This window comes from Aulonocara stuartgranti (assembly GCF_965226115.1).
Source record: "Aulonocara stuartgranti genome assembly, chromosome: 7".
Lineage (NCBI taxonomy): Eukaryota > Metazoa > Chordata > Actinopteri > Cichliformes > Cichlidae > Aulonocara > Aulonocara stuartgranti.
The window spans coordinates 7,089,531-7,104,631 of record NC_138945.1 but is presented as its reverse complement, the minus strand read 5'-3'; the positions used below and the strand labels follow the sequence as shown (position 1 = coordinate 7,104,631).

The following is a 15,101-nucleotide window of genomic DNA, read 5'->3' as shown; positions in this document are numbered from 1 at the left end:
TGTCATTAGACCACACCCCTTCTCATTACAGAGATGCACATCACCTAATATGCTTAATTGGTAGTAGGCTTTCGAGCCTATACTTGGGGTAAGACAACATGCATGAAGAGGATGATGTGGACAAAATACTCATTTGCCTAATAATTCTGCACTCCCTGTATAGTGGAACTCTTATAATGTGTCCGCTTTACCAAAATAGTAGGACTGGGAGCATACAGTATAATGTGGAAGAGGGGATGTAGAAAGTCTGCAGTGTTTGACTTTACAGTTTGGAAATGAATCCCTGACTTGTGACAGACCAACAGAAACAGGGAACAGCATCATAAAGGGGTTGGCTCTTTCAGTCTGCAGTCAGAGGGCAACTGGTCTCCTGTGTCATCAATATGTGGTGCAGTGTTTAAGACTAGAAGAGGTACACACACTGAGTTTGCAACAGATAACCTCACAACAGAAAGGTTTTTCTCTGCCCTGAAACACTACTCTATACCACCAACCCACAATGCCCTCTAGCATCTGAATATGGAAAAGCGCTTTAATAATAGACTCACAAGACTTCTTAAATGAAAGATAAATTTGAAAAAAACAAAACAACTTAAGGGGTGCCTGTTCTAAAGTGAGCTGATTTAAACTCTCCACAAAGGTATGTTTGCAGTGATTATCAAATGTAGTATAAATACTGGCCAAATGAATGAAGAGAGACACATAACATGATGTAATGGCCCAGACTGCACACAACTAAAATCTTAAACAGACTGATATCAGTCTGCAATTGAATAGGTTTGAGATTTAATATTGATGTACCAAATTCATTTTGAAGATGTGATCACTGACCTGATTCCCATTTTCAAAGAAGCCACTTCAAAGGCAACAAACTTCCAAGTTCATTATACACTGTGACAATAATTTTGGTCATGCTGTATCCTTCAAACACTGTTTTCCCTGGTGTGACTGTAGCATTACATGCCATTACAGTGTGATTAAGCAAGAATAACTGAATCCAAGATTAGGTAACTTCTTGTTTGTCAGATCTGGTAACACTTATATGACATTTACATTTTTTAATACTTATGTGCTGAGGCACTAAGAGCCATTTTGTTCAAATTGACCATCTAACTATCTCTGTTGCTGAGACACAAGGATTACCAAAGAGAAGAAGGCAATTTGTCTAGTAACAATCCCTGCTTGCACATAGCTCAGCATGTTTCAGCAGGAGAACCTTGTGTGTACCACATGTGAGCAGAGCTCATCACAATCAAACTATTGTATGCCTCCATCCCCAGACACTGAAATCCTAATAGCACAGCTGACTCCTAGACCTGGAATGCCAACTCTGTAAAGGCCTCCAACATTAAAATAGCCAGCATGCCCTGTCAGCATACCCTCTCTGCATGCGCATAGGCGGCTAACAGCTGCCAAATTTTCTCATTGAAGAAACAGCAAACGACAACAGGAGAACAGATCCCTGAAGAGGAGGAGGTGATGGAGTCAGATTACTTGTAAGTCTCTCCTTTTCTTATCTTCACACCAGGAAACAAATTCAGCTGTATACGCCCACACATTGTATTAATCAATTTTTAAAAAAGGAAAACTAAGGGATGCTGCTGCGGATTGAACATGACCAAAAAGCACATCTTGACTTTGTTTAGTTGTGCATTTAAACACAAGTTCTGCTACCTTTGAACACTCTTTAGAGCCATATGTGTGGAGGAGGAGAGCAACTGTAAAACACATGCGGCCCATTCCCCAACTGCCAATCATTTTGCAGGTTTCAGTTAAGAACTCCATAGGCATTTTAGTGCCAAAGGCTAGTCCAAAAACTAAATTATGTACCATCGGCGTAACTTTGTGCTGTCAAGATCTCTGTCTAAATAAAGAAAGAAATCTGGGTAAATTCCCAGATGCTTAACCTCCTAGGACCTGGCGTCCAACTGGGGTTCTATCAAACTGCAACTGTTCTATCGAAATTTCAAATGAATATCCTTATATGTGGCTCTCATTTTTCTCAGAAACAAAAATTGGGGGGGGGGGGTGCTGTTATATACACACATATCAATAAAATATTTACATCTGACAACAAATTCAGCTGTATACTTCTACACAACACAATAATCTTATGATTTACACAGTGATTAATAAAGACACGCACTTGGCAACATCGAAGTGGAAAAACTCTACAGGAAGAACCTCCAGCAGAACCAGGCTTAGGGAAGGGCAGCCATCTGCCATGAGGAGTTAGGAGTGAGGTAAAACAGACAGGATAAAAGATACACTGTGGAAGAGAGCCATAGATTTATAATAGTTAATAGTTAAATGCAAAGTAATATATAAATACATGGACAGTGAAGAAAAGTGATTGGAGGAGAAATGCTAAGTGCATTATGGGAAGCCCCCAGCAGACTTAGAATAGAATAGAATAGAATAGAATAGAATAGAATAGAATAGAATAGAATAGAATAGAATAATCCTTTAATTGTCCCACAAGGGGAAATTTGGTTGTAACAGCAGCCAAAAAGACACATATACAAACAAACAGTACACAGGACACAGAACAGAAACATACACAATTTTTCTTACATATTTACATTATTGGACTTGGAAGTGTTGCTTCAATTAAATTAATATAATGATCTTGCTCAACCCAGATCTCTGTAAGGCAGAATATATCAATATGTTGATCAATTATTATATAATTTACTAACAAAGAAGAGAGATACTTAATGTTTTACAATCCAATCTTTACTGCTGTTGAAGATGTATTGTTCTTTATGCTTAAATCATTTATGCTGATTTTTTTTATTGGTCTGTATGGACACTGGGTTTTAGGGGGACAATAGGAGTAGAGAAGCTGCAGAGAGGCTTGTAGGACTGCACCTCTGCTTCCAACTCTCATTTCTGGGTGCTCCCATTTTTGGGAGGAGGTAATACATTTGATAATTGTCCTGCTACATAACCCAGGTCCAGGTCCATGCCCTGAATCCAACCTTCAAAAAAGTTCAGACACAGAGTATTTTTCCAAAAGTCTTCAGGATCATAAAGATGTTTTTGTGAAATGTAAGATGTTCTTTTCTGTCAGTTGCACCTTTTGTCTTTGAACTCTTCTATGGATGCCATTTTTGCCCAGTCTCTTTCTTATTATTGAATCACAAATACTGACCTTAAATTGAATGAGTTCAGCAGTATTATGGATGTTGTTCTGGTTTTGTTTTTAACCTCCTGGATGAACTAATGTGTTTTTGGAGTACTTTTATAGGCCTGGAAGGTTGTGGATAATGGCTCTCACCAATGTTCCCTCTAAGCTGCGCACGTGCGCAATTGCGCACTGCTGGCGCGGTCTCTGCGCACAGAAAATCTGCGTTGTGCACAAAAAAAAATCTAACCTGAATTGAAATTAAAATTAATACTTTAACAATTTCTGTTTAGGCTGCTCCCGTATGGGATTAGAACGATGCCACCTTATCCCATAGTCCAGCCAATGATGCGATTCACATTCATATATACGCAGCTAATCAACGTGGTTGACAGGCTATGACAGCGTCCTTATGTGCCGACACCGGTGTTTTAGCGAGCAAAGCGGCGTGGCTGATGTGGAGTGAAGCCACTTAATGACAACGTGTACAACCACTGGAGATGTGAGCAGGACAGACGGAACAATTGACGGGAAAAGTGTGGACTTTATACCAGTTTTTAAATTGTGTTGATAGGCCACGTAAAACCAGAGTTGTCAAATCTTGTGTAGTTAGTGTGTAGCGTAGTCAATAGTTTTGTTGTGTGTGTCAGAACAATGAGGCGACTGCTGAATGTTACAGGTGTTACAGCAGTGATACATCTCCTGTTGTCAGGCCTGCAGGTATCAGGCTGTTGTTCTCCTTCATCTCATTTTTTTTGGAGTGGCACAAATAATTTGTGTGGCATCAGATTTGATGGAGAACAGCTGATTGTTCTGTAAATAGTTTGAAATGTTTATTTAAAAATGCATTGGCTGCATTTAAAAAAAATAGCTGCAAAAAACGTTGTTGTTTGCTAAACTCAGTAACTTTTTTGAAGAAGTAACTATATAATTAATTGCCCAACATTGGTCATTATATACTGTATTTTGCAGACAGAGTTACAGGACTCTCTCCCAGACCACAGACTCAGACTCATACAAGTCAGAGAGAAAGAAAAAAGAAAGAAAGTTGTGTTTTCGAAATTGGAGTTCAAGTTATTTTTACTTCCAATAGTCTTAACATGTCAATGACTAGATTTTTTTTTTACATTTTCATTGTACGTGGGCTAAAGTAGTTAAATAAAGGTAGTCTAACATAAATGTAACTGCTGTGATTTGATTTGATTTTAATAAACCATGTAACTTGGATGGATTCGATGCTGGCATCACCACAGTGCACACGTCTGATGTCGCTCACAGTGGTCCAAGGGATCGCTCAGGGAGTTTGTGTGTTCGCTCAGACACATGAAAAATTAGAGGGAACATTGGCTCTCTCCCTGGATTTGTTGGATTCCCAAGGCTGTAGAAAGCTTTTCTCATCTGTTCTTGAGGGGTTTTTTTTTTTATATCACAGCATGATGTGTTACTTTTTAAGATCTTTTAGCTGACAGGTTGTATTTAAGTGATTTTGTCTGTCTGGAAGGGCATCTGGCATATTACTGTCAAATGAAACAGTAGCAACCTACTGTGGATACCCTTAGTGATAGTAGTTTCAAAATAGTGCATTTGTGATTTAACAAGGGTGCAATTACTTAATCACATAGTGCAAGTACAATCAGTATTGAAAATGTCACCAATTTTTAAAGTAAATCATTTTCTAAAGGTGCTATTGGCACCTATCTACACATCCTAAACTCAAAACCCTTCAAGGGGCTGAAATTGAAATAGTCACATTTTACAGGTGTCTAGCTATCATTTTGGGGTTAAACTAAGTTTCTTTTTTAGATTTAGATTTTTAGATTTTTTTTCTCTCTCCAACCTTGGGAACACTTGATTTATGCAATTTTTTAAATCCCTTTTAAAAGAGCAAGAGAATATCTCTTTTGGTCAGTGTGACTGTTTTTAATGTCATGCTTGTAATGATCTATATTGCATCTTATTCACATGTTTGTGTTCACTTGTCTTTACAGAATTATGTGCTTGTTTTCTACTTGTTATATGTTGTAACTTCTGCTGCCCTCTTTTGCCTGAATAAATAAAGGATCACGACATTTTCACCTGTGTCATTTCTCATTAATACACATTTCCAATATGTGGACATACTAATTACATTAACCTATCATACATGTTTTTGCCACAGTCAAAAGAAATATGTTAGATTAACTGATGACTTTGAATTAGCCATGGATGTGAGTTAGATAAAGTGCTGTATAGTCAAAAATGTGACTTGAAGTCTAAAGAGCTTTGAATGGTCAGTAAGACTAGAAATGCTATATAAGTGCAAATACGGTACCTTAAATTTAATTTAAATTAAATGATGAAATATGTTTATTTTTTCATTTCTGTTTGTCTTAAACTCTTTTCTTTCTTGTCTGAAAGGCAGCAAAGTTTAAGTTTTGAACATCCAAGAACAAAATAGTTGATATGGTTTGTTTAAAAAAGAAAGCTTCAGTGACTGTGTTTTAACCAGTCAGAAGTGCTAAATGTTTTAACCCTTTGCATTTATGACAAAGGAAACCAAAGTGTCACATCAGCAGCTTGAACCAGAAGATATTTTTGATGAATTATTCATCAGTGATCAAACCTAAATGCCAATGAGTAGTAGGTCATCCAACTCCTACAAAGGTTTATGTCTGTAAAATAGCAAATGGGAACTAGTTGTATAATTACATTGTTCATGTTGTATGTTAGTTTGTAACTTAAGGGACTGAAGTAAAGGTTTTAAGTTCGCCAAAGTAAATATGGATTTCAAAAGTACTCTTAAATGTCAAATGTGGTTTTAACCAAATGAAACCAAATGTATGAAATGAAGCTCAAAGTGGTGCCAAGTAGTACAGTTTAAAAGTGAAACTCATCGACAGAACATTAATCAGATATTTACAGAGCTGTTTCTTTTTTAAAATAGATACTTCTGTTTAATAATAATATAATAAATGCCAGTAAATAATGAGAGTAAACATTACCTGCACATGTGAACTAAGTCCTAATAAGTAAAGAACTAATAGGTGTCATCACTTTAATAGTCACATGAACCTCTTAAATGAATGCAAACTGTATCTTGCTGGACTGATAAATCACTAGCAATATCACATCTGCATTAGGTCATATTGCTGGAATGAATTATACTCTTTAAGGTCAATATATCAGCCAAAAGGTTTTATTTTGGCATTTTTCTGTTTTAAATCACGTTTTCATTATTTTGAATATTGACAGTATTGACCAGAAATTGCATTCTAAATAATAAAGCAAAATCTTATTTGATTTAGAATTACTTAAAATTATAAATAACTAAATAAAAAGACAGGGAAATTTAATGTTTTACTAGTATTAAAATGATTCATTTTGGGGGGATAATCAGACCTGGATTTGTGGAAAGATTCTTCACCATTGTGACATCAGGCAAAAGTGGGCATTTTTTGCCATATACAAAAAATATCCAGCAGAACTAGCTGAGTGGGTAGACCGGTGTGGCACTGGAAGAGAAACTGCATAGTGTAGTCATAGCCTGGTGGCCTGGTCTCTAGATGGACATCTGCTGCGCATGGACTCTTACGCTGGTCTGGGACATCTTTATATAATTATATAATAATATAACACTTACATAACTTGAAAAGGTAAAATGTTGCAGGAAGATGTATGCAGTCTCAGACTGTTCTTGTACATATTTAACCAAGAAAATAAACAATTCACCCAATTAGTCTGCAAAATGAATAACCTGATTTCAAGTACACAGTCACAACATCGAGTCTTTCATTTCAAATTGTTTAATAAATGCTGAAGTGTTATACTTTCACTCTAAGAACATGAAAAAATTACCTTGAGATCGAGTCACAATTCTCTTTTAAGAAATTAACTTTTTATTTTTAGGATTGAAATATGTTTTCCTTAATAAGTATCTGAAAATATCTTTTGCTGGTTTGTTTGGTAATATCTTTCCTACAAGTAGAATCTCATTTCAATATAGCTCTTTTTGGTGGGGGGGGGGAAGAAACAAAAAAAGGAAAAACAAAAGAAAACATCCATCAATGTGTTTCTGTCCAGGGTCTTCATAATGTGTTGGAAGGTGCTGTCAGAGAATGGCCTGTGGCTGAATAGGCCAGCTGTCCAGTTCTGAACACGAGGCTGATGAGAAAACTTGTCGCTACATGTAATGCAGCACTCCTCCTCCAACTGCAAGACATTTGGACCCCTGTTAGCAAATGATCGTCTGAAAAGTCCCATAAAACAATATCTGTGTTTCCTCCGGTGGCATCTGCTCCCCAGTTCCAAGCGGTTGTTCTCAAACACCAAGGATGCTCTGGTGTGAGAAGAGTCACCACCCTTCCTCACAGAGTGAATCTTCTTCAAAACAATAAGAAGTACGCTTTGCTAAGATTATATGTATAACATAAAACCCAGCTGTTCTGCACTGTAACTGACTACTGGAGTCAAAGCATTTAATTTAGTCCACCAGGCCGGCCCTTTTTGTTTGGGCTTACAGATAATCCTCTTAGTAACCCCCCCCCGGTCATTTTGGGTAATCTTTTCGATTAACAGCCTGCAGATGCTGCAGCAGCAGTTGTGCGGTTGTTTGACAGCTCTCCAGCTGCTGACATATCTAACAAATAAAATCCATAGAGTGACAGCAGTTCTGTCTCTGCATTGCTCTCAGCTTTTCCTGTCTGACTTGCAAAAATCCCGCAAACTTCCCACAGAGGAGAGTCCTGGACTGGAACAGGATGGATGCTAGCTCTCTCCTTTAACCAAGAAGGGAAAACATCTTGAACAGGTCTTCACTCTTTAAATAGAAACTATGTTGCACATAGGAAAGCATTCAATGGCTTCACCTCTAGTTATGAAAAACCAACTTGCTCCTCTTATTTTTTCCAACAATAAAGCATAACTCACTTTTTTTTTCAGCCAATGAGATACATCTCATCCATACATTTTCACTTTCAGAAATTCAAACCACCACTTCAACCTCAAGCCCAACAAACTTTAGGATAATACACCAAAAATTCCCTGCACATGTACTTCTTTTTTTAAAACTCCACAATACTTTAGTAGGCTATTACAGCACGATTTGTCATGCACTTTATCTGTCATTTCTGCTTCTTTTTTGTTTTGTTTTTGTTTTTTCGCAAAATAACCCTATAGTGTAGATCTGCCATCATGTAACTTGGCTGATAGCTTTTTCTTTTCTCAGTCGTCATCCACATCGTCCCCCTCGGACTCGTCTCTCTTCTCGTACATTTTATCCCTCTGCCTCTCCTGGATCTCCTTCATCTCCTCTGCATATCTGCAGAAAGCTCCTCCAAATTTGCTCCAGGCTTTGAACGGGATGGTGATAGAGTTCCTGTAGCTCGGCTTAACCTCGCTCACGCGCAGGAACACGCCGTATTTGTTGGACCCAACGTCGAAAAAGAACCGTTTAGAGTCCACCATGATGGAGGTGCCCTCGGGAAGCTCGCCGTAGCCCCCGGCGGCCATGCCCCCGGTCATCTCCTCGTTGTCTCCCCCGTAATCATCTATGAGCTTAGCAAGGGCGTCTCTAAACTCTATTAACCCCTGTGCCGGAAGGGCTATGGTCTGGCCGGCCAGCATGCCGCCCACTGGGCCCCCCACTCCAAAGCTAGGTCCGCGGTTTACGGTTTGCCGTATCCGGAGGAACCTCCCCCGCTGGTTCTCTTTCAAGTCCAGGTAGTACTTGCGATTTTCCCGGACAAGAAACTCGCTCTTAAGAGCTCGCCTCGGCCCACCGTCTTCACCCGCGGTAGCTTGTGCTATTTGCTCCGGACTGCTAGGGCCCAGCTGGGCGTAGTGCTCGATGAAATCCCCGAGATAGTCACGGAACTCCGCCGCAACTGACAGCGAGAGGGTCAGGCGACTTTTAGAGCCCCCAGCCCCGACCTCGGCGATTTTAATGAACCTGCCCTTGTTGTTCTGCTTGACGTCCAGATAGAAGCGCTTGTTCTGGATGTCCAGACGCTTTGACGCCAGTTCTTGGGTTTCCTGGTCCCTCTGGAAGTGTTGGAAGCCACCTCCACCTCCTCCCCCGCTACTACCTCCGCGCTCACTCCCGCTGTCGCCATCCGCCATCTTCAGCTCCACCATTCGGCTTCTGCCCCTCTCTCCTGCGTAGCTGCTTTCTGCGTGCACTCAGCCAGCGCGGGCCTCCTTCCCGTGCATCATGGGTGCCCTTCGGGGGACGTTGTGATTGGTCCAACTAACTGCCTGTTTCACTAGTTCACACGATTACGGCATTCCTATTGGTCCGCCGGTATTGTAAGCCGTGCCCACCTGTAATATTTTTCTCTAGCTATTGGTTCAGACTGAAGTTCCGTTTACGTCTTGTAAAACTTTTTTAATCCCGATTGTGAAATCGTCTTGGTTAGAACATGATGAAATCTGGGTGGTTTTTTTTCACAATTATACTTTTGCATTTTAGTTAAATTTCGAAATGGACATTTCCAACCTATTTATATATGTGAAAAATAGCTAGATAAACTAGTACAGTACACCACATAATAATAATCGTTCTTTGTTGAGATGGATCTCATGTTGTTTAACAAGTCTGTGAAAATACACTACCCTTGATAAATAGATTACATGTTTTGTGTGCACAATTTTACATAAAATGAACAATACCTCATTACAACTGTTCAACATCCACATTCTTACTTATGTACACCAACAAAATAAAATAGCAAAGAATGACTTTGGAAAACAAGGGGGGAAGAAAGAAGAAACAAGGGGTGAAGAGGAATAAACGGAAGGCTGGGGAACAAGAGAAAAGAATATGAAGGGGAGAATTAAGAGGAGGGAGGTGAGAGTGAAAAGAAAAGAAAACAGAGAGAAGATGGAGAATAAGAAGAAAATAATAATGGTGAATTCTACTCTACAGCAGCTTGTCACGTCTGAATGTTTCATTTACTCCATTGTTATTGCATTTCCCGGACCTGCCAGAAGATGTCAGTATAAATCCTAAATAAAGACTCTAATCCACCCCACTGGAAAGCTTTAGAAAATGGTAACGGATGCAAAGATTTTGAAACTTTTAACTGTATTTTCGTAAGTTTTACGGCGTTTTCTATAGATAAAAACTGTTCACCGCATTGCCATTCATACTTTGCCAAAGTTATTGATTAAGAGATGTTTGTTGTTGTAAATAACAGTTTGTTTTTTGGTGAATTCTCAATAAATGAACTTCATATTTTATAATCACGGGACGGCCTGTGCAAGCACTATCATAACTTTTTCTGCAATCTTACATATTTGTCATATCATTTCACGACACGATCAAAGTTGGCTGTATGTGGCCCATTATGTAAAATGTGTTTGACATCCCTGTTGTAACTGGGTCTCAGTCATCCAAGTCGTGGCAGTCTTAAGCATTTGAAATAAGTAAACCATAGTTTGTTTGTTTGTTTTTATGTCACCTCAATCTTTACTTATAAAATCACAATTGTGCCAGTGGAGCCTGTCAGAAAAGGATTATAGCAAGATAGCAATCAAGATGTCAAGGACGATAGGTTTCTGCCGGTTTGTTTTTAAAAACGCGGCCACCAGGGAGCATCATTAGAATGTTAAACCCTTTGCGAAAATAAATGCATCTGATCTTGTTTCTGTATAGGTGTCTGAGGTTCTTTAACAAGAAATAAATGACATATAATGTGCTGTTGTCTGCTGTATAAACATGCAGCGTAGCACATCTATTAACTTATCTTTCTGTCAGCTAATTGCTTAAACACAATGCTCAGAAATCAATACTTTTGGCAAAAAAATCCAAAAGCATAAGGTATCCAAGGGAATATCGTGCTGTCAGGCACGCGAAAAGAATGTTTTTCTTATGAATGACTCAAAACAGTCCACTTCTGTGGAAAAGAAGGAGGGCTTCAGTAATCTCAGTCGGGTGGGAGGTCTGCCATTTTGGGTACAGTAGGAGTGGCCCTACTCTGACAGTCTGGGTAGGAATTCTGGTGGTGTCTTTAAATTTTGCCAAAGCATATAGTTAAGGCTGCATCAAGTGACCCTGAATCCTCTCTTAAAATATCTATAGGCTATAAAATAGTTATAGGCTATAGGCTAGGACTATTTTAGCCATGGTCTGCTCAGAAATCAATACTTAAAAAGAGCAAAAAATCCAAAGGGCTCAGTATTTTACAACTCTTAACATATTGCTCTTGCCTGCTATACATTTTGTATACAATTCAAAACAAACTCACAAAAGACATGTACATATTCTTTAACTCCCACTACACAATGAAACACAAACCTGGAGTTATCAGGAACTTAACCCACAGAGCAGAGAATGTTCCCTCTAAGGCAGAGGGTAAAAATAGGGGGAACACGCACACAAATAGATACCACTTAATAATCAGCTGAGATCCATAGGAAAGAACCTCAAAGATTAACCAGGGAGAAACAGCCAGGATGTCTTTCCTATTGTCCCCAAGTCACTGTTGGTCATCAAATAGTTCTAATATTATAGAACAATATAAAGTGCCTCGAAGGTCACTGTTGGTGCTTATAATGAAAGTCCTCCTCGTTACTTAGGTCTGCTTTGAGTCTTTTATTTTAATCTAGCCACTGCATGCCATCCTATTTAAATAAAACTGAATGAAAATGAAATGGTTGGTGTGAAGTGGCTTTGTATACACAAAATTAAACTGAATTAAATGTTTGACTGTTAGATGAGAAAAAAAGATCAGATAATCTGATAAGAATCTAATCATTATTATTTATTTGAATAATATTTACACTGACATAAATCCAACAGTGACATAACAACAGAAATTTAAAAAATGACATTTAATTACATTCAAACTATACATGAATTACAAACAGACGTTATTGCACACTGCCCTGTTTGATTCTTGATTCAAGCTTCAAAGCAGTATTTTTGCCATGTTTCTAATAACGCATTTTATTTTATTCAAAAATCAAATCAAAAACTTCTCCCTTTGTCTAAAATATCACAGCTGAGATTACATTACAGAAGAATGTCTGCATGTGATTTTCAGTAATATGGAGGATAAGTTGGGTAGGACTCTCTGAGGTGAGATGTGGCAGAGGGCACCATGACTCCTGAGAGGCTGCTGTACTGGTAGAAAGAGTCCATGGGCAGAGTGGTGACGCTGGGCAGAGGGGAACTGAACTGCACATGACTGCGTGGATAGATGTAGGAGGTGGCAGCCGGGCCCTCAGGTGCTACTGCTGCTGCTGAGTGGTATCTTGGGTATGGCCCTGGCCTGTATGCCTGTAGCTCAGGGTAATGAATGAACTGTGGGGCAACACTGGCCTGGCAGACATTAGCCTGGCATGCCTGAGCCAGAGCATCCTGCATGGTTCTCTTTACCTTCATCCGTCTGTTCTGGAACCAGTTTCTGATCTGTGATGAAAACAGAAAATTTAAGATATAAGAAACATTTTTAAAATACAAGACATAATGAAATAAAACATAAGTAATGTTAATTTTCTGTTAGTGAACAGTAGAGCATGATTATTTTAGAGTACTAATTATTTTTTTAACTGCTAAAAGTAGTACATGGTTTTGAAGGTCAGTAGCTGCTATCAAATAGGTGCTCATGAGAACTGATCTCTTGGCAGTTTCTTTTTGAAATTTGCTGCTGTTTCTGATTATTATAGATTTATCATAAATTGAATATCCAGCAGGACCAGGTTCATGAATTCATGATGTCAAGTATTGATACTGGGGGTGGTTACCTGTTTATCAGACAGGTGGAGTTTTTTGCGGAGTTCTGCCTTAGATTGCGTCCCCAGATAAGCACTTATGCTGAAAGCCTTCTCCAGGCTACTGATCTGCTCTGCTGTGAAAGCTGTCCGGGGCCTGCGACCCACTAGAGGAGATGGAGGTGATTTTGAGACGGCTTGAGCTGAAGGGGAGAGAGACTGTCCACCTTCGCTCTCATATCCTGAGGTCTCCTCCTCTGTCCCACTGCTGAAACCAACCTCAGTCACTGGAAACAGAAAGTGAGAAAGAAAGAAACTTAAAATCTGTTCTTCACATTACGTCGATTTAGACATATTCTGGTATTTTACTTGAGTAGTTTACAAAGCACTTTATTAATTTCAGAGTATTTAACCACATACTGTTAACTGGATGGAAATTCAGCTATAAAAATGTCCAAGTTTTTATTGCAGTTTATTTATAGGTTACGAAACACATCTGCATTGCATCACTGATCAACTTATATTCTTCTAATTAATACACGAATATTAGTTAGGTAAAAAGTACTCTAATAACAATAAAGCTGCATAAATGTTTTTTTTCTACTAAACTAAATAAGATTTAAAAAAAAAAAAAAAGATCAAATAATTAAGACAACTAAAGTAACTGTGTACCCAGGAGCGCTAATATGCAATGAAAACATAAAAAATTAAAATTTAAAAAAAAATTTAAAAAATGATAGATGTTCTCTGAGATGTTCATATTTGCATTCAGCTGAAATGTAGTTAAATGTGAAGTTATGTTTAGGAAAAAAATTCAAAATGCACATTTACACAGAACTAATAGCTGTTTTAATGTAAATGCACTTTTTTCTGTAATTCACTTTTAAATAGACTTTACATTGAAATTGGAGTCTGGGATTTTGGCTCATTATGAACTCTTACCTTGGCTATTGGGAGCGGTTTGTTGCTGGAGAATACTCTGGCTGTATGCTTCAAGGGCCTGACTCCTGTTTTCTTGCTTTTTCTGCTTAGGGATATTCTCTGACTTCTGCCTGCAATAAAAACCAGGCAGACTCTCAGAAAGCGTCCCACAGGCTGTAGGTCCGGAGACAGTTATGGTGCTGGTCTCTGATCCTTCTTGCTGGCTGCTCTGGGCCATCCACTCAATAGAAAAATGTCCATTCATGGCTGCTGAGGAGGAATCCGTTTGTCCTGAAGCTTGGAGAATTATGACTACCTCATCTACAACCTGCTTGTATTTATAGAAGACATCCCACCTCATATCAACCTCCCTCAACCCGAAGATCAAAGCACACATCCTCCCCTCCCTGCAGTCCAGCCCTCCTTTAGTTTTCACAACTTGAGTAATTAAGACGTCCCATTCAGTCTCAATGAGGCTGTTACAACAAGGCTCCAGTGAGTCTGGAAAGGACCCCCTACCCACCCTCTTTCCCACTCTTCACATAGATAATACAGTCACTTCGCCCCAAACTGTCTCCATCTCTTCCACAACCATATCCACCCTATTAAAAAATTAACCTTCTGCAGTTTTTTAGGGAGTCGTTTTTTTCCACTTGGGGTGAGTGAAGAACTTTAAAATACTAGTGTCAGTCCTCATTTCTTTATATTTTTCCCCAAGAAGCAAGATATTGTTGTAAATCTTTACAGTGGTCTTGATCAAAGATTACCTAGGCTTTCTGAAGGCTTTCAAACATTAAAAAGACACCTACTTCAAGGGATGAACCAGTGTTCTGTCTACATATAAAAGACAACTTTGCAATAGACAACTTTGTCTTTAGGCACTTTGTTACTGGCAGCTTCTCACAAAAATACACCATTTGTTCCCATTTCTTTAGCTGAATTCCCAAAACAGCATAATTTGACAGACATAAAACAATATTTTTGCAACAAGGCAAATCCAAAGACTTAGCAGCTGTAAATTTGACACATTTGGCAATGGTGTGCAGTGTAACAATTGAAGGATTTTCTGCTTTCTGAATATCTTGATTTATTGTGTAAAACAGTCTGTCTCAGCCAATCTCAGTCTAAAAATAAAGGATGTAGGCTGGATTAAAATTCAAACAATTGTATACATATGCTTGTATCTCCAAATATTACCCATTCCTGCATTTACCATTTGCAGAGCACCTTCCTTACACATATAAACGTAGTGAAAGAAATGACTGCCTAACAACTTATCAAAAGATAAAAGAACAAAAAAACAAGAAAATTGGATCAAAGCTGAATAAAAACAAGAAGAATACAATTGCCAAATGTAACAAAA

At 38.6% G+C, this 15,101-nt stretch overlaps 2 protein-coding genes across 2 annotated transcripts; both read right to left on the bottom strand.

Moving 5' to 3' along the window:
* Positions 1-7,121: 7,121 nt before the first annotated feature.
* Positions 7,122-9,363, bottom strand: purbb (purine-rich element binding protein Bb). Its single transcript, XM_082540712.1, has one exon. The coding sequence runs from the start codon at positions 9,236-9,238 to the stop codon at positions 8,327-8,329; it is 912 nt and encodes a 303-aa protein (XP_082396838.1). The 5' UTR covers positions 9,239-9,363; the 3' UTR covers positions 7,122-8,326.
* Positions 9,364-12,143: 2,780 nt separating this feature from the next.
* On the bottom strand, positions 12,144-14,003 carry ved (ventrally expressed dharma/bozozok antagonist; the record flags this gene model as incomplete). The annotated part of the gene is made up of 3 exons (XM_082538609.1): positions 12,144-12,515; positions 12,851-13,104; positions 13,760-14,003. The coding sequence occupies 3 exons, from the start codon at positions 14,001-14,003 to the stop codon at positions 12,144-12,146; spliced, it is 870 nt and encodes a 289-aa protein (XP_082394735.1).
* Between the last annotated feature and the right edge of the window lie 1,098 nt (positions 14,004-15,101).